The sequence below is a fragment of the Mustela lutreola genome, chromosome 5 (genome assembly GCF_030435805.1).
Source record: "Mustela lutreola isolate mMusLut2 chromosome 5, mMusLut2.pri, whole genome shotgun sequence".
Classification (NCBI taxonomy): Eukaryota; Metazoa; Chordata; class Mammalia; order Carnivora; family Mustelidae; genus Mustela; species Mustela lutreola.
The window spans coordinates 32,329,456-32,356,301 of record NC_081294.1 but is presented as its reverse complement, the minus strand read 5'-3'; the positions used below and the strand labels follow the sequence as shown (position 1 = coordinate 32,356,301).

Sequence of the window (26,846 nt, the reverse complement as noted above, 5' to 3'; positions counted from 1 at the left end):
GGAAATAAATTGCGGTTTATCCATCCAGCAGTGTCCTATGGAGCAATGAAAAGGGATGATTAATGCATCCAAAAATGATCATGTTCAGAGAAGTCAGGAAGAGAGCATACTGATTCCATCTATGCAACCCCTAAATGGAACTCTAATCCATAGTATTTGTCTGGAACCAGAAATTGGGGTGGGTTGTTTGCGAAAGGGCCTAGGGAACTTTTTGGGTTAATAAAAATGTTTCTTATGATGAATGGTTGTGGTATTTACCTGTATGTGTACGTTTGTAAAAGCTCATTGAAGGATATGCTTAAAATGGGTACATGTTTTGGCATCTAGATTATAGTCCAGTAAATTTGATTTAAAAAAAAAATCAGGGGCGCCCAGGCATCTTGGTCGGTTTAGCATTTGACTCTTGATTTAGCTTGGGTTATGGTCTCAGGGTCACTGTGTTAGCCTTTTAAATTATTTCCTGTGCTCTGGGAGCAGTGGCAGAAGTCCCCAGTCTGGAAATGGGGTGAGGGGTGGGAATTTTGCAGTTGCACATATTCCCAATTCTTTTTTTTTTAAAGATTTTATTTATTTATTTGACCGAGGGAGATCACAAGTAGGCAGTGAGGCAGGCAGAGAGAGAGGAAGAAGCAGGCTCCCTGATGAGCAGAGACCCCGATGCGGGGCTCGATCCCAGGACCCTGAGATCATGACCTGAGCTGAAGGTAGAGGCTTAACCCACTGAGCCACCCAGGCGCCCCCATATTTCTAATTCTTGAATTAGAATCTCAACTCCTCAAGTTCACATCTCAGAGGTTATATAAAATTGTGTCACTTTATTTAGTTGTTGTTTTTTTTTTTTTTTAAAGATTTTTATTTATTTATTTGACAGAGAGAAATCACAAGTAGTCGGAGAGGCAGGCAGAGAGAGAGAGAGAGAGGAGGAAGTGGGCTCCCTGCTGAGCAGAGAGCCCCATGCGGGACTCGATCCCAGGACCCTGAGATCACGACCTGAGCCGAAGGCAGCGGCTTAACCCACTGAGCCACCCAGGCGCCCCATTAGTTGTTGTTTTTAAATGATGGTAAAGATTAAGTGCATCAGAATTTGGAACAGCTTTGAACTTGGCACGAGTATGAATCATTAGAATGGTAGAGAAGTAGGAGTGCCTCTGGAGGACTTGCTAGAGATGGAGGAAGGGAGAAAGGTTGATGAAGAAGAGGGAGTTACTTCTACTTTCTAGCTTTTGCCTCCTTGTGATTTTCTTCCTTCTTTCCCTTCCTCCTTCCCTAGCTCCTTCCTTTTCTTTCTTTCCTCTTTCTTTTTTTTTTTTTGCACTTAGTATTTTCTCATTTAGTTTTATTTAGCACTTAGAGTGTGGTCTGAACACATGAAATATAGCACAAGCCAAATGTGTTAATGTCATCCTCAAAAGGCAGCACAAGTTTTTGGCATTATAGGCTCCTGCTGTGAGTTTCCTTCATTAGTAACTACCCTTAGAAAACATTGGTTTGCAATCGAATGATTTTTAAGATCTGGAGTTCTCCCTTATAGTATTTATAATTCTTTGCAACCAAAAACTGGTGTTCTCCTCTAAACACTAAGTAATTTTAATGCACAGGCATAGTATTGTGAGTATAGTGATTAAGAGTGTGGATTTTGAAGTCCTCTTACCTCTGTTCAGATCCTAGCTTTATCATGTCTATGAAACCTTTGGCAGATTATTAACTTTTTAAGTGTCAATTTCCTCATGTATAAAATGGTAAGACTTCTCTCATAGACTGTTGGGGGATTAAAAAGCAAGTCCATGTGAAAGAGCTTAACATGTCATCTGGCACCTCGGAAACATTCAATACATGTACTTCAGATATTATGTTTTAGGATTTTTTTTTTATGTGATTGGTGCGTTCATGTAATATTAAGATTTTTTATAAGTTATTTTGTGCAGACACCTTTTACTAGAATTGTTACTAATTGGGTTATACCTTTCAGGAGTCTTGGTGTGAGTCCAAACTTTGATATGTTGACTTTTAAGGTTTCAGCCACTAGATGGTGATATTTGATTATGTAGATAAATTGATTTTCCTCTGTGGGATTTAGTGTGTGTGTGTGTGTGTGTGTGTGTGAAGCAGAACTATAATTAGAATTTATCATGAAACTTATTTCTTGTCTAGAAAAGTATACCTATCAAAGTGAACATGAGGGCAGTCTGGCTGCATGGCACGCATTTTATTGATGTCAGCATGGATCTGTGTAAAGACCGTGATCCTCCTTTGGGTGTCATATGTTCCTCCCTCTCTTTTGGTTTCTTCTCACTGGTGTACGAAAATACCTTGATGACAGTCATTTGAAAAGCTTCCCTTGTCTGTGTGTGCCCTCCCATTTCTTCGCTCCCCTTTTACCACAAACTCCCATTTCCTTGATGAATCTTCTCTGGGTCTCTTCCAGTCAGGTTTCTATTCCCACTGTTCCCCCCCAGCCTTCTTGTGAAGGTCCTATGACCTCCGGTCATCATGTCTCTGTTCTCATTCACCGTACCCGTCATCCTCCAGCATAGCTGTCCCCTGTCTTCCTAGATACACTGCTCTCTCATCTACAGCACCACACTCCTGGTTTTTTCTTTGGTCTTACTCTCCACTTGTTCATCTTTGCTTCATCCTCTTCTGTTCATTTTCTAAACATCAGTGGGCCAAAGTATTTATGCAGTACTTCTTCTCTTTTCTATATCCCTTTTCCCCCCCTTTCTTAAACTTACATAGTCTCTTGCTTTCAGTGCCATCTCTATCCCGATGACTGCCAAATATGTCTATAGTGCTGTCTTCCCACATGAATTCCAGACTCGTCAATCTCCAGTGCTTACTTTATACCCACTTGGATGTCTGATTCATATCTCAGATTGAACATGTACTAAGCAGAACTCTTGATTTTTCTTGCAAACATCTGGTACTTTTTAGTCTTCTGCGTGTCAGTAAAAGGGATCACCATTTACCCAAGTCCATAAGCCTGAAAGCCAGAGTCAGCTCTGTGGGTTTCTGTGCCAGTGCAGAGCTAATTGGCCTCAGGTACTCCCATTTGCCTGCCCCTCATGCTGTTCTTTTGGCCATGAAGCCCTGGCAGCTGCTGCTGTTCTTACGGACCAGACAGCCTGCATTCATTGTGCTACCTGACAGTCCAAGACCATCACACCTTGACACTGGCCATTTTGGACCTGTAGGTGCTCTGGAAGGAGTGGGTCACATGTTGAGAAGTGGGAAGGGTTAAAAGCTTGTGGGGTAGAATTGGTGGGAGAAGGGTAAAGAAGGGAAAATTCTTCTTCCTTCGTCCTCTCACTGGACAGTTTCCAAGACACACAGGTTTTGTACAGTCTTCTGAAAAAGTTTTACAAGATTAGCAGTCATTTGTCTGTTTTTGAAGCTTTTGCCAGCTCAGCAGATGCCTTGTATTTATTCTCCCTCTTTGCTGCCTTACTTGTCTTTTTTTCCCTCACTCTTCCTTCCCTGGGATCCTATCCCCCACAAAGAACAAGCTTAGGTCTCAAGCTCTGTTTCCTAGGAAATCCAAGTTAAGCTGTCATCCTGGATTTTCTTTTTTTTTTTTCTTTTTTTTTTTTTTTGCTTCTCATATCCAGTTTAAGTTGACTTTATTTTTTAAACATATTCTAAATCTTTTTTATCCTCTCTATTTTCACTGCTGGATTCCTAATCTAATCTACTCTCATCTCTTACCTGAATCATTCAAGTGGTCTCCTAATGGCTTTCCTGTGCTCATTCTTTTTTTTTTTTTTTTTTTTTTAAGATTTTATTTATTTATTTGACAGACAGAGATCACAAGTAGGCAGAGAGGCAGGCAGAGAGAGAGGAGGGGAAGCAGGTTCCCCTCTGAGCAGAGAGCTCAATGTGGGGCTCAATCTCAGGACCTGAGATCATGACCTGAGCCGAAGGCAGAGGCTTAACCCACTGAGCCACCCAGGTGCCCCTCCTGTGCTCATTCTTATAGCTCTACAGACTCTTCTCTTCCCTGGGCCTGACTGATCTTTTCAAAATGTAAATCGTGTCTGTGTGTTGTATCAAATCTCTACAGATTCCGCATCATTCATGAGATAAAAGCCACACTCGTAACCATGGCCTCCTGGTTCCTAAGTAATCGTGGCCTCTTGTAGCTCTCATCTGCCTTCCTCCTCCAACTATAGCCATGATAGTTTTCTTTCCTTTCCTCAAAACATGAGGTGTTTGGTCCTCCCTTGGCTTAGGCTCTTCCCATTGTCTGGGATGAACTTCCTCCAGATCTTCAGTTAGCTGACCACTTTTTGTCAGTCAGATCACAGCTCAAATGCCTTACTAGAGAGATCTTTTCTGACCATACATTCAGAGTAGCCATCTAGTCATTCCCTTTCATGTCCCTCCACTTTTTTTTTTTAAATCCACACTCATCATATTTTAACTTAGGTTTGTTATCTTTCTCTACCTTCTTCCTGCATGCAAACATTCTGGAATGGAAGATCTAGAAAAACGGTAGGTCATTTTATATCTTGTCGAATGCCGTATTCTCAGTTTCCAGAAAACTACCTGGCTCAGAGGAGATGCTTAATAAATTTCTGCCAGATGAACAAGCTTATAACTACAGAGCTCATTAAGCTTGAAGCTGTAGTAAATTAGAAATCTAATTGGGAGCAAAGTAGTTAAACACTTTGACATTTCTGTCTGATAAATGAGTGTGCTCACTTGCTTGCTTGTTCACCAGCTGTTCTCCTCAGTGTAGGGCCTACCTCACCTCACCCTGCCCAGCACGATCCCTGTGCCCATTCTCTTTGTGCTAGCTCACCAGCACACGGCTCAGGTTGTCTTTACACTGGCTGAATCAGACTTTGGTCACTTATTAACCATAGTGACTTTAAACCAAGTTTTTATCTTGTAATGCTTCCTATCCAACAGCTGCAGTAGGGCCGTGTCTGGTCAGTCTGTTCCAGTCTCAAGTTGAATTAAGAGATATGCTGGAGAAGTTATGAGAGACCATCGATTTATTGGGTGCCAAGTTTCCTGGGATCCAAAAACAGAGGAACTGGGGGTTGGCACCCTTTGTTTGTAGGCCAGGAGACATATATCAGAGAGAAACGAAAAATGGGGGAGGAGAGGGAATTCAATAAGCTTATGATAGTGAAATAAATGCCCACCAGTTGCTGCTGCTTTTCAGTTGGTGGAAAACAGCTCACTTTTTCCTTCAAACCTTTGCGTGTCCCGTGGCCATAAAACACATTTCACTTAGCAACACCTTCAAAATAAAAGCAGCACCACTAAGAGGGTGGAGTGGTCTTTTCTTTTTTTCCCCTCAAATCTCTGTGCCTGTGTTTGCACATGTATATGTTGGTATGGGTACCTGTGTGCACGTGCTGCCTAATGAAAAGAGAAAACAGAACTAAGCCATGGTCAGTGTTACCGGGAACTTCTCGTTTCCTACTTTGCGATAATGGAAGCAGCTTGAGGGGTGGGAAGGTTGGGATCGGGGAGAGGCTGCCCTGTTTCTCAGGAACAGAGCTGTTGGCATTTTGGGCAGGACAGGTCTTTGTTGATGAGGATTGCCCCTTGTCTTGCCACATGTTAGCATCCCTGGACCCTTGTCAATAGTGTCCCTAAGTCACAATGACAACCAGACCACCTCTGTGAATTGATATAAATGCCTGCCATGGGGTGATAACAGTTCCTGGTTGAGTTAGGCAGAAACTAGGACTGAAGTGAAAAGGACATTTGACAGATGTGACAGATTTTTTAAGTGGTTGGACCAAGTAATGCAAGGGTTGGCACACCACATTTATAAATTTTTTAAATAAACATTTATAAAGTTTTATTGGACACAAGCGTGCATCTTTGTGTATTGTTATCTGTGACTGATTTTTCTGCGGCAGCAGAATTGAGCAGTTGTGACAGAGACTCCATGGTCCGCAAAGCCTGAAATACTCGTTATAGGGTGCTTTCCTGGACTGACCTTGGTCTCCAGACCAGCCCCTTTTTCTAAAGCCATGGACTCCTAAACCTCACATATCCCAGTGTCTTAAAGTCCTTCTGCTCTACGTAGAATTTTAATCTCTTAGTTCTTTCTACCCATATTCCCATTCCCTTAGTCTTGGGATTTCTTGTAACTTCTATACCTGGAATGGTAAGATAGAACAAAGTAAGAATTAAGGTATCTGCTACTTTTCTTTTAAGGTAAAATTTGTTTTCATTTCTTTCTTTCTTTCTTTTCTTAAATATATTTTCAGCAGGCTAGTTTTTGTCCGCATGTTTCATGTCTCATGCTTTTCTTTGCTGCTTTCCAAGACTTCTCTGAGAGAAGGTAGGGTAGGTAGATAAAATCTGTGTGCCTGGCCTTGTTTTGGCTGTTGTAGAGAGTACAGGTGAAACTACCTTTTGGTCCCTGAACTCATTAGTGAAGAGAAGACAAAAATACATGAAAAAAATAGAGAAAAATGAAGTGGGAGAAAGCATTAGGTAGCCGGAAAAGCATTAATCTTGTAACTGTAAGAGCTCGCTTCCTGGTTTTCACAGGATTAATACCATGTGCCTGTGGACTGGTCCTGTAGCTGTTCTCTACCTTTGTTTCCTCTTCAGTAAAATGAGAACAAGTAATGCCAATCTTGGAGGACTTTATGAGCACTAAGGGAATGAACTTTCTGTGAGAATAATTGTTTATTAGTGATGGTATTGAAAGTACCTTGTAAAACAAAGTACTTCAGGAACACAAGTGATGCTACACGCTCAGGTAAGTGGTACTCATACGGGCTTGATGAAGAATGGAATTTTAACTTGGTCTTAGAGGAGAGCAAGCTTTTGAATAGTGAAGAGGGGGAGGAGGGAAATCTTAGATGTGCATATGTTTGTGTACTGGGGGGCCTCCATGAACAAAGAACGACAGGATACGTGGGTGGGGACTGGGCACATGCGCAGCTGAGTGGAGCAGAGGTGTGGGTGGGAGGGAAGTAGAAAAAGATCGGCCTGATAAGCTAATACTGGAACAAACAGATTCACTAGTTTTAAGTCCTACAGAATTTTCTACTACTCCATTTCTTAGAATATTATGAGTAGAAGGATTATTATGAAGGAATAATTTAACTTTTCAGAGACTAAAACAGCACATTTCCAAAGTTTTTCATGTTGTGTCTGAAATAACATTTGGAAATACTTAGAGATAGGCTGAAAGTCACCCATAATTTGCTCTCTTTTTAGGTGACATAGTAACCACTTTTAGACATAGTATCATTGAAGCTTAGTGGATAATCGCACCATGAAATGGAATTTCTGTGATTTATATACTTTTTGTTAGGAACTTTATAGGGAATCGCTATAAAGAGTCGAAATGGGTGTTAAGTATTATTGAGAGTCTTATACTTTTTTTCCCTGTGTTATTTGTTACATATGAGTTTTTCTTATTTTCTGAGGTGTATCCTACATGGTCATGTGAACTTTATACTTTTTAATAAGTTGCTGGATTTAATTTGTTAATAGTTTAGGGTTTTTATATTTAGCTTATGCACTGGAAAGTCTGTAGTGATTATTAGGATTCTCTTTTTTTCAGATAATGTATCTTTCTTAGGACAAAAGCATTTCTTATTTTTATTGCTAGATTGTCCAAATATGCTGAAATGCATTAGGACTCTTAAGACTATTTTTTTTTAACTGTGGTATTTAAAACTGTGGCTTAGGCAGTGGCATATATTTCATAGTCAGGATCATATTGTCTTTGTTTATCCCACGAAGACTGTCTACCACTCCCATGTCTACCTTTTTCTTTCAGTAATTATTGATATGTGTTAGGCCTGTTGTGTTACGTGCTAAAGCTGCATATACCTTGGTGTACATAGAGCTTCTGGCTTAAACAAACAGAAATAAATGTAAAGTTTCAAGTTCTATGAAGAAAAATAACCAGGTATCATGAGCCAATATTCACAAGAATGATTTAAGGCAGGGGGACAGAGTGAGCCTCTCTGAGGAACCAGGAAGGCAGGTTGGTGGGGGTTTAGCTAGGGAAGGGAGTCCTGATTCTTATTTTGCTTTTTGCATAATTTGTGATTTTGTCCTATATTTGTCATTAAAATAAGGCGACTTGCTATAGTCCTGCCCATTTACTTACATGTTTTAATTTGATCCAAGTTATTCCATGATACTAGAATTAATTTCTAGTGAATTTTATTTTGTGAAATTTGTGTGTATATGCTCCGTGAGTGAGTAATACAGATGGTAAAAATAATTTTAAATCGTCTCTGTATCTGAAGTAGAAATTGGGAGATTAAAATTGTGACTTTTTACTTGTTTTAGAAAACAGGTTGTCTAGTATGGCAAGGAGGAGAAGAAGGCAATTGCTTTCAATACAATAACAACTAAGAAACATCCTGCACTAGGTAGGAGTTGACATCATTGTTTTAATTGCTTTGGAAAATGACCTTTATTCAGTGTGTGTCCACATTGATGTAACTTCAGAGCTCCTTCCTGCTGTCTCCGGAGGCCGTTGATCCGCCCTGCATTGTTTGTTCTTGTCTGTAATAAATTAGACACTTTTAAGATAGGTTTCTTCTTTTGTGCAAGTAAATAGTTGAAGTTTAAACTGTTACGGAACGTGGGCTTTTTTGACTTGACCTAATCCCGTGTCCACATAATTTCAATAAGTGATAGTGACTAAGACTCGGAGCAGGTTAGAATTTGTCAAGTGTACTTCTGACTTGTCCCTTGCCTGATAGAATCACCCAGGGACTCTGGTCTGAGCATCATCTCAGCAATTCTTCCCAACACACTTCCCCTTCTCCTAAATATGTATGTTTTGAGAAAGTATGCCATGATTAGGAAGTATGTCTTTTTCTTTTATTCCCTTTTTGTTCTTTTTTCTTTCTGACCTTATCTTAGGTATGGAAATTAGGTTTCTTATGACAAATTTTCATTGTATTACTTACACATTATTTTGTCCTTGCTTTCTTCAGAGTGCTGCTCCAATTTCTAGACAGAGAAGCTCAAAATAACTTAACCATTTTGGGGGAGTTTAATTAAAAAAATTGATCATTACGTAAAAGTTGGAACTTGATTTACCTACATTGCAAGTCACACAGCTTTCACTCAAATTAAATCTATCAAAAACTACTTTCAATATCATTGTAATGTTTATGTGAAAGCTCTTACAAAATCAAAGAAGAAAACTAAACTTTCGATTTCAAATATTGTATTCTGAACAAAGGAAAGCCACTTCGAATAAAAAAATATAAACTGAGCCAGAAAAGTTATTTCTATCATGAAACATTTTTGGGCACAATTACTGTAAATATTATTAGAAATACAATGTAAAATAAGGTGAAAACTTTGAAGTTTTTGATGACATAGTTTTTAATGAGGAAATAAAATACGAATATTAATATTAGCTAGGGATTTGCTAAAAAGTGTACCTGTATAGAAATAGCTTTTAGGGGAGGTGCCTGGCCGGCTCAGTTGGTAGAACATGCAACTCTTAATCTCAGGGTCGTGAGTTCAAGCCCCATACTGGGCATAGGGCCTACTTAAAGAAAAAAAGAAAAGAAAAGTAGCTTTTAGGAAACTTCTTCTTCCTTTTTTACTTTAAGTAATCCCTATACCCAGTGTGGGATAGAAGTAGCATTTAAATTTGTCTTGATATTTCCATATAAGGATGTAAAATTGTGTGATAGAAATCAAATAGAAATCTGTCATGAATTAGTGGAAAGTAATATTCATTTGTGGCTAGTTACATTCTGTTTGTCATAGAAAAAGATGCTATAACATTTCTTCTTAAAGATGGTCATCCTTCTTTCATGGATTCTGCCTTTTATATATATATATATATATATATATATATATATATATACACACACACACATATATCCTTTTATATATACACACACACACACACATATATATATATATATATATATATATTTTTTTTTTTTTTTTTTTAATTTGAGAGCGAGCAAGCAGGGGGTGAGAGCGTGTGTGAGCAGGGGGAGAGATGAGGGAGTGGCAGGCAGTGAGGGAGAAGCAAACTCCCCGCTGAGCAGGGAGCCCTTTATGGGGCTCCATCCCAGGACCTGAGCTGAAGGCAGACGCTTAACTCTCTGATCCACCCAGGTGCCCCTGGGTTCTGCATTTATGAGTTTACCCACTCACTAAAGTATATTGGTAACCCCCAAATTAATACTCACGGTGCTTTCACAAGCAAGAGTGAACATGCACAGAGCTGAGAAAAATTTAAGTGCCTGCTGTGGCTGTTCCCAGATGAGTCAAACAAGGTGCAACTGTGTCTCCTTGTTCCAACTCTTACACTGTAAACAAGTATCCTTTTTGTGGTCTAAGTTATATTTTCCACACATAATGTGTCTTTTGTTGGTGGTTTGGCTGTTTAAAACGGCCCCCAAGTATGGTTTAGAAGTGCTATATTCCTAAGGACAAGAAGGGTGTGATGTGAATGAGCACAGATTTGACAGAGAAAATATGTGTGTGTTCAGTAACCTTTGTCCAGGCATGAGTTAAAGTGCTATTGGCCATGAGTTCAATGTTAATGAATCATAAATATATATTAAATAAGATGTCTTTAAACAGAAACACATAAAACAAGGCTATATATTAATCAGTTGATAAAAATATGACCAGGAGTTTGCAGAGACTTAACCCTGTGTTTTCCAGACTACGAGGAATGATTCAGTATTTGCTAATTCAGTCTTTACAGTGACTTTTTAGAACATAACTTTGGGAATGAGAATCAGCTATATCTGGAATAAAGCTTTTGAGCTTAATAGTGTTTTAATATCTGCAACTTTTCTTTTTATCAAGAATTTAAATAACCAGGACAAGTAATTAAAATTGTCTCTAAAGCTGTTTAAAATCTAAATCTTTCTGGTTCCCGGTAGAGTCTGGATAGTAAGAGATTTACTGTATAGCCTTTTTTTTTTTTTAAGGCAGTTCTGTACATAATAATACCAACATATAGTGAGTAAAAGGGCAAGGGAGAGAATTGTGTGTATATTTAGAATGTTACCATTTATGATGTTTTAGAAGATACATAGGTCCACATGCTTATAAATCTAAAGATTATCTTTGGCAGGATATCAAGGAACTGGTAACTAGTTGCCTGTGGGAAAGTGATCTAATAGACCAGAGGACAGGAGTGAAGGCAAGATTTGCTTTTAATTGTACAAATTTGGGGGCACTTGGGTGGCGTAGTTGGTTAAGTGTCCAACTCTTGGTTCAGCTCAGGTCATTATCTCAGGGTTGAGTTTGAGCCTAGCACGGGCCAGCAGAGAGTCTGCTTAAGACTCTCTGTCTTATCCCCCCGTCCACCGCCACCTTCCCCAATGCACTCCCCTTTTTTCTTTCTTTCTTTTTTTTTTTGAATATATTCTTAGCAAATAACAGATGGATTTTAAAGGTCAGGTGTTTAACCTACTGAGCCACCCAGGTGCCCCAGTGGGTCATATTAATAGAAAATCTGAAGGGGAAGAGTATAGACTTAGAGTATAGCATATTATAGTAGGTGTCCTAGTGGGTCATATTAATAGAAAATCTGAAGGGGAGGAGTCTAGACATATATTATAGTAAATATAATATTTACTATATATAATAATGCTAATACTGATAATACATAATAATGTTAATATAATAATACATAATGTAATATACTTATTTCTTCCTTCATTGGCGTTTTTCTTAAAGGAAATTAATGAGAATGATATTTTAAGTTGTACCATCCTTCCTTCTAAAGTGATCTCATTTCCAATCAGTTTTATATCAAGTATAATATGTGTATATTTGACCTCCAAAATACAGCTTTCCTTCTTCAGCAATTGTTCATGGCCCACTTCCTTCCAAAAAGATGGCTGTAGTGACCAAAGGGTAATTTTTTCAAGATTTATGGAGATATAATTGATCTATAACATTATGTAAGTTTAAGGTATAAGATGTGATGATTTGATAAACATATATATTGCAGAATGATTACCACGGTAAAAAGTTAGTTGATACATCCATCACCTCACATTTGCTTTTTTTGTGTGGTGAGAACATTTAAGATTTACTCTCTTAGCAGCTTTTAAATATAATGTCTAACAGTAGAGGATCCATTTGAATGAATTTTGTGTTGAAACAGTAGTAATCAGTCTCTGAGCATTATGCTACAGAGAGAAGCATTTGATAATTTAAAGACATTAAAAAAAGTTTCATATGTCTTAAACTGGAAGAATATACAATAAAGTGTTAACTATATTAACTATGGTTGTTGTCTTTATTTATTTATTTTTTAAAATTTTATTTATTTGACAGAGAGATCACAAGTAGTCAGAGAGGCAGGCAGAGAGAGAGAGAGAGAGAGAGAGAGAGAAAGAAGCAGGCTCCCTGCTGAGCAGAGAGCCCGATGCGGGGCTCGATCCCAGGACCCTGGGATCATGACCTGAGCCGAAGGCAGAGGCTTTAACCCACTGAGCCACCCAGGCGCCCCGGTTGTTGTCTTTAATTTCTGAGTGTGTGGGGGGGTATGGGTGTGTATGCATGTGCTTTCCTATATTTTCTGATTCTTCTCTGTGTATTTGGGAAATAGTTTTTTATATCAAAACAAGTGTCCTTTACTCAGGTATAGAAACAAGAAAGACCTGATTTAAGAACATTTTGTATAAAAACAAACTTCATGTAAGCACCGTAATGTTATAGCAGCGTTATCAACAATAGCCAAAATATGGAGAGAACCCAAATGTCCATTGACTGATGAATGGCTGAAGAAGATGTTTAAAACACACACACACACACACACACACACACACACTCGAATATTACCTAGCCATCAAAAAGAATGAAATCTTGCCATTTGCAACAACATGGATAGAGCTAGATTATATTCTGCTAAATGAAATAAGTCAGAGAAAGACAAATCCCATATGAACTCACTCATGTGGAATTATGAAAGAAAACAGGTGAATGTGTGGGAAGGGAGAAAAGAAAAAAAGGAGAGAGGGAAATAAGCCGTAAATGACTCTTAACAATAGAGAACAAAGTGAGGTTTAATTGAGGGGGTTGGGGAGTACTAAATGGGCGATGGGTATTAAGGAGCGCACTTGTTTGATGGGCACTGGGTGTTGTATGTAAGCGATGAATCACTGAGTTCTACTCCAGAAGCCAGTATTGCCCTGTGTGTTAACTACCTAAATTTTTTAAAAAAGATTATTTTTTTAAAAAGGTTTTATTCATTCTTCTCATACCCCCTTAACCCCCTATGTTGCATCTCCACTTCCTCATATCAGGGAGATCATATGAAAGTTGTCTTTCTCCGATTGACTTATTTCGCTAAGCATGATACCCTCTAGTTCCATCCATGTCGTCGCAAATGGCAAGATTTCATTTCTTCTGATGGCTGCATAGTATTCCATTGTGTATATATACCACATCTTCTTGATCCATTCATCTGTTGATGGACATCTAGGTTCTTTCCATAGATTGACTATTGTAGACGTTGTTGCTATAAACATTCGGGTGCATGTGCCCCTTCGGATCACTACGTTTGTATCTTTAGGGTAAATACCCAGTAGTGCAATTGCTGGGTCATAGGGTGGGATTGGGAGGGAGACAAACCGTAAGTGACTCTTAATCTCACAAAACAAACTGAGGGTTGCTGGGGGGTGGGTTTGGGAGAAGGGGGGTGGGGTTATGGACATTGGGGAGGGTATGTGCTGTGATGAGTGCTATGAAGTATGTAAATCTGGTGATTCACAGACCTGTACCCCTGGGGATAAAAATATATGTTTATTAAAAAAATATATATATAAAAGTTTTTATTTATTTTAGAGAGAGAGGGAAAGAGAGAGCAGGAGCGGAGGGCCATGGCAGAGGGAGGGGGAGAAGCAAACTCCCCACTGAGCAGGGAGCCCAGTGCGGGGCTCAGTCTTGGGACCCTGAGATCATGATCTAAGCTGAAGGCAGGTGCTTAACCGATTGAGCCACCTAGGTGCCCCTCCCCTCCCGCCAAGAATATTTCTGATGCAGGCAGAAGCAGGGAAAAACATTCAGCATTGTGGTAGCACATCATAAAAATGAAGTGCATAATGGTCACACTGTATTCCTAAAACTCTAGTAGTCTTTCAGAAGTAAAAACAGTGTTCAAATAGGTAACTCTTCAGTACTAAGCAGGGGCCCCTGTTAGGGAAGAAGATATTAACTGTGGTCCAGGCAGTAGTTCTGATAGCTATGTCTGCGTTTTCAGATTGGTTTGCCTGGAAGCAAAGACTACCAACTTTTGCAGGGTCAATCTGAAACATCTAGCTCTGTCTAGCTTGCTGTTACCAAGTTGTGGTAGCCACTGCTGCAGCCTATCATGGCAGCTCTGGCAGGATGTGTAAAGCACACTCCTGCCATGTTCACCTTCCCCCTGCTGCTAGCCATGGAGCTGGCTCTGTGGAAAACCTATTTACAGGTGTCAGTAGCCCGTTTTCATTTGCCAAGACGGCATGAGACCCCTGGAAATGGTACTGCCCATCCGTATTCCTTGCTAGTCAAGGAACTCTCTAGCAAGGTGAAAACAGAATGCACTTTTTTATGTTCTTCAAACTTTGCATTTTCTCCCAAATGTCACCTGCATTTCTCTACTTCACCTTCCTCTGTTTGAATAATAAATAATAATAATAATAATAATAATATTGCATATTGGCCCACATTTTGGTTGGTATCTTTGGTTTGGATCACATATTCAAGGAGGAAAATTATGCAAAAGAACACATACAGAGGAAATGAAGGGTCTGGAAAAAAGGAAACAATGAGTGATTCCATAGAAGGTAGCACATGATAGGTCTTAATACGTTATGAAAGATATTATCAATGGTTCACCACCTTGGTGTTTATTAGCATTTCCTGGTTCAAAAAATTTAGATGCCTGGGTCCTCCTCTGAGAATATATGTTTTAGATGAGCTGAGACTAGGCCCAGCTCTGTGTATACGTGGTGTGTGTGTGTGTGTGTGTGTGTGTGTGTGTTGTGTATTTCTTCCCTTCCAGAATCTCCCTAGATCATTCTGGTGTAGCCAAGAATTAAAACTAGTAGGTTACATATTTTCTGTTTATCTTGAGAAATTAGAATTAGTAGCACTGGGAGGAAGGTACAGAATAGAAAGTTTCTGCTCATTGTCATGGAAGATATATTCTGGCAAATAGGACTTTCTCTTTCTAGAAATAGTCCCATATACGTGAGTTAACCACTTGTGAAGGATACCATATAGGATAACATACAGGATAACATATAAGGATAACATATAGGACTTTGTTATTCCTTAATTTTATTTAAAAAAGAAAGTGCTGCAGTGCTTCTGCAAATTTGGATGTGGCATGCTAACATCGGTTTTAGACAGGAGGAATTCGTGGTGTCTTTGCAGAGATGCTAGTTGACCATACAGCTCTGGAGATCACAAGAAAAACCTCACTAGGAGGACATCAGTGGAAAAGTGCTAGTGGAAATCACCATCTCTAAGCTGTTTTTCATTCATTTGACCCATTTTTTAAAAAAAAAATTTTATTTATTTATTTGACAGAGCTCACAAGTAGACAGGCAGGCAGAGGGGGGGGGGGAAGCAGGCTCCCCACTGAGCAGAGAGCTCTATGTGGGGCTCGATCCCAGGACCCTGGGATCATGACTTGAGCTGAAGGCAGAGGCTTAACCCACTGAGCCACCCAGGTGCCCCTCATTTGACCCATTTTTATAAGCTTACCTTGTATTAATAGTGATGAAAAGATATAGTTCCTGAGCTCATGGAATTTACAGACAAGAAAACTTAAAACTGAAGAATCTTTTTTAAAGATTTATTTATTTATTAGAGAGAGAGAGAGCGCGCAAGAGCCAGGGGGGAGAGCAATACAGAGGGGGGAGAGAGAGAGAGAGAATTCTCAAGCAGACTCCCCACTGAGCACAGAGCCCGAGGCAGGGCTCAATCCCACAACCCTGAAATCATGACCTGAACCAAAACCAAGAGTCGGATGCTCAACTAGCTGAGCCATCCAGGTGCCCCAAAAGAGTCTTTACACAGTTACCAGGCAACTTCTTAAAGTGTTCTGTGTCAGCTAGATTGTTTCAAGATTGCCCAGGACTGCAGCTGGATTATATATTCCTCAGAAAAGTCCTTTGTAATCCTTGTGACATGTATGACAACATTTGCAGACACATTGGGGTTGATGAAAAAAGGGAAATATTGATGACGATTTCTCAGCCGGGAAAGAGATTTCTAAGATCTCTTGCATTTATATTTGTCTTTTTCTCTTTTGCTGTCCTTTCCCTTTATCTCTTAATTTTTCTTGCTTTTATAATATTATTATTGTCAGTTCTTGAATAGAGCTATTTCTCGATATACAAGTATTCCTTAGTACCCGATTTGAATATTTAGTAAGGTACTCTCAAGGCCTTATTAAAAATATGATATTAATGTAACTTAATCACAGATATCGAGAGGCAATTCAAAAATGGGATGAAGCACTGCAGTTAACCCCAGATGATGCCACCCTGTATGAGATGAAATCACAGGTAAGGATCACGGAGAATTTCAGTTTCCTTATGAAATCTCACTGTGTTGTGTTCATATGTGTTTGGTGCACAGTAATGAACCAAGACCGTATTTCTTTCCACTTTCTTTCTCAAATATGTCTTTTTCAAATTTTGTAACATTTCCTTTCCAAAATGTATTACCGTATTATTATTGGTAGGCCCTGGGTGATAAAATATTATCACTGTATTATTTATGGCTCTGCCTTTTGTATGACATTAGAAGTTCATTAATTTTCATAGTGAAGTTAACTTATTTCAACCTTGGTAAGGTATGAACAGCTGCCTATCTTTTAGGAAGTCAGTGGTGATTTCTTTTCTTCTTCCGTTTGTTTTTTAGTGATGATTTCTTAAATGAAATGTGTTTGCTTGCCTTGGAAATTAATTGTAGTGAACTGAGCAATAGCTTTGTTTCTTCAGAATGAGGATAGTTGGACTCTGAATGATGATATTTCTCTAAAAATGGCCTAGTCCTTAGCAAAAGGTCAGAATAGACTCAATTTATTAATAGTTTAGAAATAACATTTGAATTTTAAAAATACATTTCTATTATTTTGTGGGAAAGTCTATAAAGAAAATCTCTGAGCGCTTGGATTAAGTTATCCAAAAGACTTTAAAATCTCTAATGGAGTATCAGACATATTTTTGGGAGGGAATAGTTGCAATTCAGCCTTGATCTACACACTTTACAGATACCTTTCAGATGATGATCTCAAACATAAGGCACACTGTAAATAGAAAACCACACTGTAAATAGAATAATCAAAAGTGGAATTCAGAGTTCAAATATCTCTGAACCATGGCTAGATCATGATCACCTTATTTTAACTGATGGACAAGAGTGTTCAATGACTGAGAAGGGGATAGTTTATATTTTCATAGTTATTTTAGAAATAGGAAGAAAAGTCTTTCCTGACCCTGCAAGGCAGTGGTGTGGGTCAAAACCACTGAGATGCTATATTTACCAGACTAAAAATATTTTTTTTCAAATGAAAAAGTTTATATATGGTTATTCATTAGTAGTTTGCTAGTTTATGAGTATTACTGACAAGTTTTGTTTCTTTTTTTTTGGCTACAGGTCCTAATTTCTCTTCATGAAATGTTCCCAGCAGTACATGCAGCTGAAATGGCTGTCCAGAGAAATCCACATTCATGGGAGTCTTGGCAAACTTTGGGACGTGCTCAGCTTGGATTAGGAGAGATAGTCCTGGTAAGGAAGTTAGATTATTATAATGATGAAATTTTATTCTGATGTGTTTTTGATTAGCTGAGCCAAAAAGTAAATAGCCATTTATCACATCTGTGCAAAAAAATAAATACCTTTACCTTGTAAAGGTAGTAAGCACAGATACAGATCATAGTTTTTATTGAATGTCTTTTTCTGTTGTAAACATCAATTATCTTAGAGTCAGAATATTTTTTCCAGGGGGCACCCCGCTGGTTCAGGTGGTTAAGTTTCCGACTCTTGGTTCGGCTCAGATCATGATTTCATAGGCCATGAGATTGAGCTCCCTATCAGGCTCCGTGCACAGTGGGGAGTCTGCTTAAGAGGCTCTCCCTCTGTCCTTCCCTCTTTCTCTCTCTCTCTCTAAAATAAATAAAATCTTTTAAAAAAAAAGAAATTTTTTTTCAGGTGTTAGGTAGCACAGGCAGAAGAAATGAGAGTTGACTGTGACCATTACATCTTGTTTTTGTTTTTGTTTTGGCATGGCTGGCCCCTAACACCCTACAGAGTGTTTGCCAATCTAATACAGTAGTCCCAAATTTTCTGTTTGTCATTAATTAAGATTTTGCATGGCTTTATTTGCCTTTCACAGTTAGAAAAAAAATAAAAAATTAAAAATAGCTTCTTTGAAGGCTAATGAAATGACTGGTAAACCCTGAACCTAACTTTACTAACAATGGCTTTAGTAAGTTATGGATAACTTAGATTTTTCTGATAAATATCATTTCTGTTTACCAAAACAATGGTGTTGGTCAAATTCTCAGAAATGATAAGTAAGGAATTTTGATGAGAGAATAATTGGTGTCAAGTAACTTAAACATGATTAATCTGAAATGAGGTTCACAGTGATGGAAACCAGTTTAACCAAAGTCCCTATTTTTTTTTTTTTTTTAAGAATTTATTTATTTATTTGACAGACAGAGATCACAAGTAGGCAGAGAGGCAGGCAGAGAGAGAGGAGGAAGCAGGCTCCCTGCTGAGCAGAGAGCCCGATGCGGGGCTCGATCCCAGGACCCCGGGATCATGACCTGAGCTGAAAGCAGAGGCTTCAACCCACTGAGCCACCCAGGCCCCCCAAAGTCCCTATTTTTTTTTGTTGTTGTTGTTACCTGAAGACTTAACTCATACTAGAGTTGGAAAAAAGAAATTCATGGTGTTTTGTTTTCTAATGGGTTAACAGGAAAACAAATAAAGCCTATCACATAATACTTGCCCCCCATTTCTGCTTTATTTAAAAGCTTACAAAGCATTAACTTTTGCTTGTTAAGTGTCTATGGTAATGGAAAAAAGTCTCTAGGATTTAAAGTTTAGCAAAGATTGTCCTGTAAAGAAAGAAAATACTCTAGGAGACATAGTAGAGGTACTTCCAGTCAATCAGGAAACGTAAATTGTTTAAGATTTTAAGTTTTTTATTTTGCATAAGGGTGCCAGTTCAATATTTTTGTTTGTTTGTTTTGTTTTGTTTTTCCTGCTGATACGGTTCTGTCCATTAAAATTATGAAATTCTTGCAGGGATTAAAAGTGTAATTTTTTTCCTCATTTAATATAATTTTTAGGGCTGTACTTCGGAAAATCTAAGTTTATAATTTTTATGAGGACTTAAGCTATTTTGAAAGACTGGAATAGTAAGAATAAAAAAGACTTAAAATGTTAAGGAAGGGTTGCTATGAAAAATATATTGAAAGCGAGCTAAAAATTGTTAACATCTAACCATTCTTCCTATATTTGCATGTATTTGGACAAAAACACAAGATAATACAAAGATAAACAGACCACGTGGTAGATTAAGAGTCAGTAGGTGGGGAGAGCTCCAGCAGTAATTATTTAGGATTTTATGTACACTTGGGTGTTGGAAGGGACGAATCATTAAATTCTACACCTGAAACTTACATTATATGTTAACTAACTGGAATGTAAATAAAAACTTGAAACTTAGAGTGAGTTGGGTGTTGGAAAACAGTTATAGGCTTAGTTCTTCATTTTCTAATTGCTTGAGGTGTAAAATTAGCTCTTTAATTGAGATCTTTCTTCTATAAATGTCCCTCTTAGTTCTGCTTTTGCTGCATCCATAAGCTTTAGTATGTTGTGTATTCATTCTCGTCGTCTCCAGATGTTTTCTCATTTCCCTTATGACTTACTACTCTTTAACTCATTGGTTGTTGAAGACTGGGTGGTTTAGTTTCTGCTTATTTGTGAATTTCCTGGTTTTTCTTCTGCTACTGATCTCTGGTTTTATTCCATTGTCATTAGAAAAGACACTTGGTATGATTTCAGTCGCCTTATATTTGTTAAATTTTGTTCTATGACCTGACATGTAACCTCTCCTGGAAAATGTTATGTTTGTACTTGAGAATAGCGTGCACTCTGATGCTGTTGGGGGGAATGTTTTGTCTATGTTAGGTCCCTTTTATCTATTGTGTTGTTCAGATCCTCTCTTCCCTTAGTGATCTGCCATCTGGGTGTTGGGTCCATTACCGATGTTGGGTATTGTGGTCTCCTGCTGTCTGTTGCTGTCAGTTTCTCCCTTCAGTTTTGTCCGTGTTTACTTTAATACTTACAGGTGTTCTGGCTTTGGGAGGAATATTATATATAAATATATAAAGATATAACCATTATGTTTACTTTATACTTACAGGTGTTCTGGCTTTGGGAGGAATATTATATATAAATATGTAAAGATATAACCATTATGTTTATAATGTTTATATACCATTATGTTTATAACCATTATGTTTATAATGGTTATATCTTCCTGGTGAATTGACCCTTCTGTCATTCTTCTATAATGTCCTTCTTTGTCTCTTGTGATGGTCAATACATGTTAGCATTATTTGAATCTAAGCTCTGGGTGTCAAAGGTAGGCATTCCCAGTACCTTTTTGATGATGGGTTAGCCAAGAAATCCCTAGATTCTTACAGCTGCCAGCCTACAGGTGTGGAACAGTGCATTTGCCTTGTCTTGAACTAGAAAGCATTCCCTGTACTTTAATGGACTGGAGTTCTCCACAGCAGTTTGTCAGGCACTTTCTTTCACACTTCTTTAACTTTTTTCTTTTTTTCATCATAATCATCATCTAGTGTTTAGGGCACAGCCCTAATTTCTATCCTTACATTCTAATATGTTTTAAAAAAATGTCAAACATACACACACACACATACACACAGTGTGTATAATATATAAAATATATATATGATATATATATTTTAAAGAGATAGAGATAGATATTATGGATTATATATATTAAGTCGACTCATTTTTTTAAACAAAGCAAACAAAAAAAACTTTGATTTTTTTTTTTTTTTTTTTTTAATCTCCCTTAGGCAATTCGAAGTTTTCAGGTCGCCCTTCACATCTATCCAATGAACCCTGAAATATGGAAAGAAGACCTTTCTTGGGCAAGAACGCTCCAGGAGCAGCAGAAGGTTGCACAGAAGATTAAAAAGTGTGATGCATCAGCGGAAGTAACCCATTTCTCACCAAAGTCAATTCCTGACTATGACTTTGAAAGTGATGAGATTGTTGCTGTTTGTGCGGCGATTGCTGAGAAACAGAAGACGGTTCCAGCAAATAAAACAATGGTTATTGTGTCGGCTTCTGGGACTGTGGAGACAGTCACTGAGAAGGAAGACGGGGCTACACCACCAGATGGCTCTGTTTTTATCAAAGCCCGATGAAGTAGCGGGAATCCTTTGAATCTTTTTGATTGCCACTTAAAATTTTAGGTGTAGGGACATTAGCTGCGGAGGAACAGAGCAAAACTCCTGTTTGTAAAGTGAGTTTTGCAGATGAGGCATATAAAAACCAAATGGTAGAATTACGGTATAGTGTTTGGACTACGCTTTGTTAAGTTATGATTTAAAATTTCTTAAGATTAGAATTCTGAGTACAGTGGCTTTTGATTCATAAACTTAATTTAATCCCAAAATATAAATGAGTGCATTTTAAGACACAACTTGAAAAGTGAATTCTTTAATAGTGAATCACTTGATGGCCAGTGTCATAGAAATGCTGACTTGTTGACTTTTCTTCCATGATAAAGGAAGTCAGAGATTTCTTTTCCTCCTTTTAGAAATATACTGCTCTTGCTATTCACTCTTCTGTTTTTCTGGTCGCATTAGAGTAACAGCTTTGTCTGTCACAAAGCTCGAATATTTTTGACATTCAGTTTGATTCAAAGTTGTCATTTGGTTATATGTGGAATCTTTGAAAGTTTGTCTGAAAATGCATGCAAATATCTACATTCTAAACATTTTCCGAAGTTTCTCTTAATTCTGATTTGAGCTTTTATTTTGACTTTAAGATTATTATGACAATAGTAGTTGCCTCCTTCAGTATTAGATATGTGAAATACTGATACATGTCAGAATGATGGTTTTATTTTTTTAGTTGTTGAAGTGGATAGTGTTCGTTTCCACAGGTGGGTCTTATTTCAGATGTGCATTTTTTAAAAAATGAATGGTTTTTATAGATGTGTAATAACAAATTGTCCCACTGCATTGTCCCAGTCAAAAGCAGTATTTTCTTCTTCTTTTTAAAAGCTTAAAAATTCGGAAAATAATTTATCTTTTGCTTATAACTTTCCAGCTGATGGTTTGGAAGTCCTTTTCTAGATAACTTTTTTGGAACTACTCAATTAAATTACAATTACAATTTTAAATAACAGACTATGTCTTTCTAAAAATAAAAAAGTAAGGCTGTTAATGAGTGCCAGTGAATGAATAATTCAGGCACAACATACATAGAAACTGAAACATGACTGTGGTACAATACATGAGTAGAGAAGGCTATATTTAAAGAAATATTTCATTGAAAGGCCACAGTCATATTCACAAATCAAAACCGTCATTGTTAATGTGAATTATTATTTTTACACTACATATATTGTAGTGCAATTATATAGACTACTGGGTACTGTTGCTTCTGACACTCAGGAAGGTATTATTACTATAAAATTAATTTTATCCTTGTTAGAAATGAAAGTGAGCTATTTTGTTTTAAAGAATCTTACCTTACCCTGTTGCAGCATGTGTGTAATGGTCATTTTTCTGAGGTGATTTTTTTTTTCCTTTTTAAATTTTTATTTAAATTCTAATTAGTTGACATACAGTGTGTTATTGGTTTCAGGAGTAGAATTCAGTGATTCATCACTTCCATACAACACCCAGTGCTCATCATAACAAGTGCCCTCCTTAATGCCCATCACCCATCTAGCCCATCTCCTACCCTCTGAGATGATTTAAAAAGTTTTTCCTTTAGTGGAATGCTTACCTCTTTTTTTTTCAGAGTATTGTATTTTTTCCCCAAAGTTACATTGCAAAGTCAGCTCTGGTTAGAGAGGTTAGTTTTAGAATAATCCAAAGAACAAATACTAATCACATTTTATTTCATTTAATAAAAGATATTCTCCCAGGGTAGATACTTGGGCATCTACAGAAGTGAGCATTCACCCTTTGGTATGTTGTTTTGAGTATTGGGCTTTTGTTTATCATGTAATTTGTAAATAAATAGTTTTTTCCTTCATTTTAAAGATTTGCCTCTTTGTGTTATTAGCTTTTGAAAAATTAAGTTGATTTGTTTAATTTCTTTGTTATGTGGGAATAAAATACGTAAAACACCTTGGATGGTGTCTTGCATAGGATGTCCACAGTAAATGTTAGCAGTTTCTGTGAAGAACTTGACTTAGTTTAGAGATATTTAACCTGTTTCTTCTGAGTTTAAGAAAGTAGGAGTATTTTTGTAATCTTTATCTGAAAGTGAAGAGTCACTACTTTTGATATTTTAGAACAGATGGTTATCAGTTGGGGTTATTCTTGTCATAACGTCAGCCCTAAAAGAGGCAAGACCCAGGATGGAGGGCATGTAGCTACGATTCTGTTAAAGAACCTAGTGCTTTTCCTGTATTCATATCAGTGGGACAGATTTGTCTTGTTCTTACTCAGATATAAGACATAAATTGGAAGACATAAAATGGAGGGAAAAGGAATAATGAATTATGAAGAATGAAGGCAGCTCATTTACTCATGCCCCAGAACATGCTCACCTAACACTCTTCTGTGCATGAAGACGTGAATGCACATATCATTTTATAAGATGTGAATACTTATACATAGACATTTGCTAAGCTTGTTAACTGCAATAGCAAATACTTCTAAATCTGAAAGAAAAATAGTTGATGTTTATAATAATGATGCAATTAAAGATGTTTAATATATTCTCTGAAATAACATTATATACTATATTGAATATAATTTGTATTATTCTTATTTGAAAATTGTATGGGGTAGACACTCGGTAGTCCGAACACCACAGATCAGATCATGCCTGATAATTTGAGAATGCGTATATTATTCTCTAGACAACAGGTTTTTAGATTATAACGTATTTATCTTAAATATGCTAACAAATGCTACACAAACATTGAAAAACACGCAAGTCGTGAACCCAGAATCACTGCAGTTGGGGCCTTTTATAGGTACACACTTTCATAGTAGTAGTCTTAGTGTAAAGAGGTTTTAAATTGATGTTATATGACAAAACTGTAGTGAAGATTTAAGTAAAGTTTTGTCTGAGAAAGCTAGAGTTCCTATGATTATAACAGACCACTATAGCCTCTTGAGTTTGAAAATTATGCTTTATGTAATGATGTCAAAAGTTTGTTTTACTGCCTTTCCCAGCAGTAAGAAAATTCTTTTTTTTTTTTTTTTTTTTCCAGACTTTGTGAGTCAGTAGCCTTTCTAAATTGACTCTGGACCAGCCATCCTGGAGCTTTGATTTCATGACATACATGTATCTACATGAGTTGTGAGTTGACACAGGAACCATAGTTCCATAACTATCTTTGAATTAATTAGTATACTCAATGGATTTTTTTTCTGAGAGACTTATATTAAGCCAATGGTGTGAAATTGATGACATTTTAGGGTTGAGAAAGTAAGGTTTTCTTTTTTTTTTTAATCAATAATAAAGTACAGAAATTTGTGAGTGATTGACTCATTACCAAAGTAAATTAAAATGAAATATGTCACATTAGTCACTTGCAATTAAATATGCTTTCTGGAAGGGGTAGTCCTGTGGCTGGTATGCCATGAATTGTGCCTTAACGCATTGTTATATGTGAACTTGGTGTGTGTGCCACGGTGGAAGACAGGTTGAAAAATGTTGATCTACATCTTGTTGAGATGGCAGAGGGTAGAGGTGGCCTCCTCTGGAGGTGCTTCCTTACACATCCATTAAGCAAGGACTCCTGATCGCTCCCTTCTCAGATCACCCCAACTCCTTGCAAAAGGGAGTTCAGGATAAAGAACTGGACATGCAAACCTTTCTGGGGATTTGTAATGCTTGCAGAGAGCCTGTGTTTTATTCTCTTGACAGACATGGCATAAGCTTTGCAGTGAAAGGCTCTGTGACTCTGCAGGGGGAGCCCTGGAGTTGTGCAGGACCGCCCATTCCTTGGTGAGCAGGTCTGTCTTATTCTGGGTTAGATATTAGGTGGCTATTATTGGTGCAAACCTAAATCTGATACACTGAATCTCCATTGCCTGGCTTGGCCTCTCAAGTGGCTCAGAAGCCAGGAGGGGGACGGGGAATATTATTTCATGATTCCCTCAAACCTCAACAAAAATTAGTGAAAATTGTATTTCAAAGTAAGTGTAAGATAAACACCAAATTGGGATTTTTTTTTTCTAATTTTACCCATTTTTCAAGTCATGGAAATTCTGTTGGAAATGGATAATGTCAGTCACAAGACAATATGTAAACATTTGTTCAGGATGTCCAAAGACCTATCCCCTGGGAATTGTGAAAGACCACAGTATTGACTTTAGATTTACTTGGAGAAAATGTAAAACAAATCATATTTTGTGCCCACCCTGTTAACTTTCTTAGAGTATAGTTTATGTATAGTAAATGTACCCTATATTGTAAGTTTACAGTTTGAGGAGTTTTAACAAATGTGAGCAACCACACAATCACCATTACCATCAAGATGTAGAATATTTCCATCACCCAAAAGTTCTCTAATGCCCATTTGCGGTGAATTCTCCTCCACCCCAACAACCAGGACTGTTCAACCACTGATTCCTTTCTGGGACTATAAATTATATTTGACTCTTCTAGCATTTCAAATCATACAGTATTTACTCTATGTCTGACGCTTTTGCTCAGCATAATACTTTTGAAATCCAGTTATGTCGAGATTAATCTGTGCTATTATGTGTATCAGCAATGGGTTTTGTTTTTATTGCTGAGTATTATTCTGCTATATGGTTAAACCACAGTTTATAGCTATTCATGTATGTTGATGGGCATCTAGGTTGTTGATGAACATCTAAGTTTTGATCTCTTACGAATAAAGCTTCTCTGTACATATGTCGCAGTTTTGTGTGTGGCAGTGTGTTTTCATTTCTGTTGGTGAAATACCTGGAGGTAGGATGGTTGAGCCTTTTGGTAAGTGCAGGTCTAACTTTCGAGGAAACTGAAACTTTTCCAAAGTATTTGTGCCATTTTGCATTCTGACAAACAGTGTATTTAAAAGATTTCAGTTGCTCCATATCCTTGTCAGTGCTTGATGTTGTCATTGTTTTTCATTTTAACCACTTGGGTGGATGTGTAGTAGTTCTCACTGTGGTTTTAATAGGCATTTCCCTGATGATGTTAAACATTTTTTCATATGCTTATGTGATAATTTGTCTATATTTAGGGAAGTGCCTGTTCAAATCTTTGGCCGATTTTTTATTTGGGTTATCTAATTATTGAGCTGTAAGATTTTTTTCTATATTTTGGATAAAAACTCTTTACAAGATAATTGTATTGTGAATATTTTGTTACCATCTATGGTATGCCTTTTTTTTTTAAGAGTTTATTTATTTATTTGATAGACAACTAGAGAGGGAACACAAGCAGGGGCATGGGGAGAAGGGGAAACAGGCTTCCCACTGAGCAGGTAGCCCAACTCAGGGCTCCATCCCAGGACCCTGGGATCATGACCTGAGCCAAAAGCAGACGCTTAACCGACTTAAGCCACCCAGGTGCCCCATCTTTTTGTTTCCTTAATGATAACTTCAGAAGAGCAGAATTTTTAAAATTTTGATGAAGTCCAATTT

At 37.5% G+C, this 26,846-nt stretch overlaps 1 protein-coding gene across 7 annotated transcripts in view; it reads left to right on the top strand.

The window, feature by feature from the left end:
* Positions 1-26,119, top strand: part of TTC33 (tetratricopeptide repeat domain 33) — a 35,705-nt gene extending 9,586 nt beyond the window's left edge. For 6 of the 7 annotated variants that reach the window (XM_059173873.1, XM_059173874.1, XM_059173875.1 and 3 more), the window contains exons 3-5: positions 16,421-16,502; positions 17,599-17,730; positions 21,066-26,119. In XM_059173873.1, coding sequence (XP_059029856.1) covers positions 16,421-16,502; positions 17,599-17,730; positions 21,066-21,419 — 568 coding nt within the window. In that variant the 3' untranslated portion in view covers positions 21,420-26,119. The remainder of the gene's footprint in view (positions 1-16,420; positions 16,503-17,598; positions 17,731-21,065) is intronic. The other variant, XR_009353762.1, reaches the window with a different exon arrangement.
* Positions 26,120-26,846: the final 727 nt, after the last annotated feature.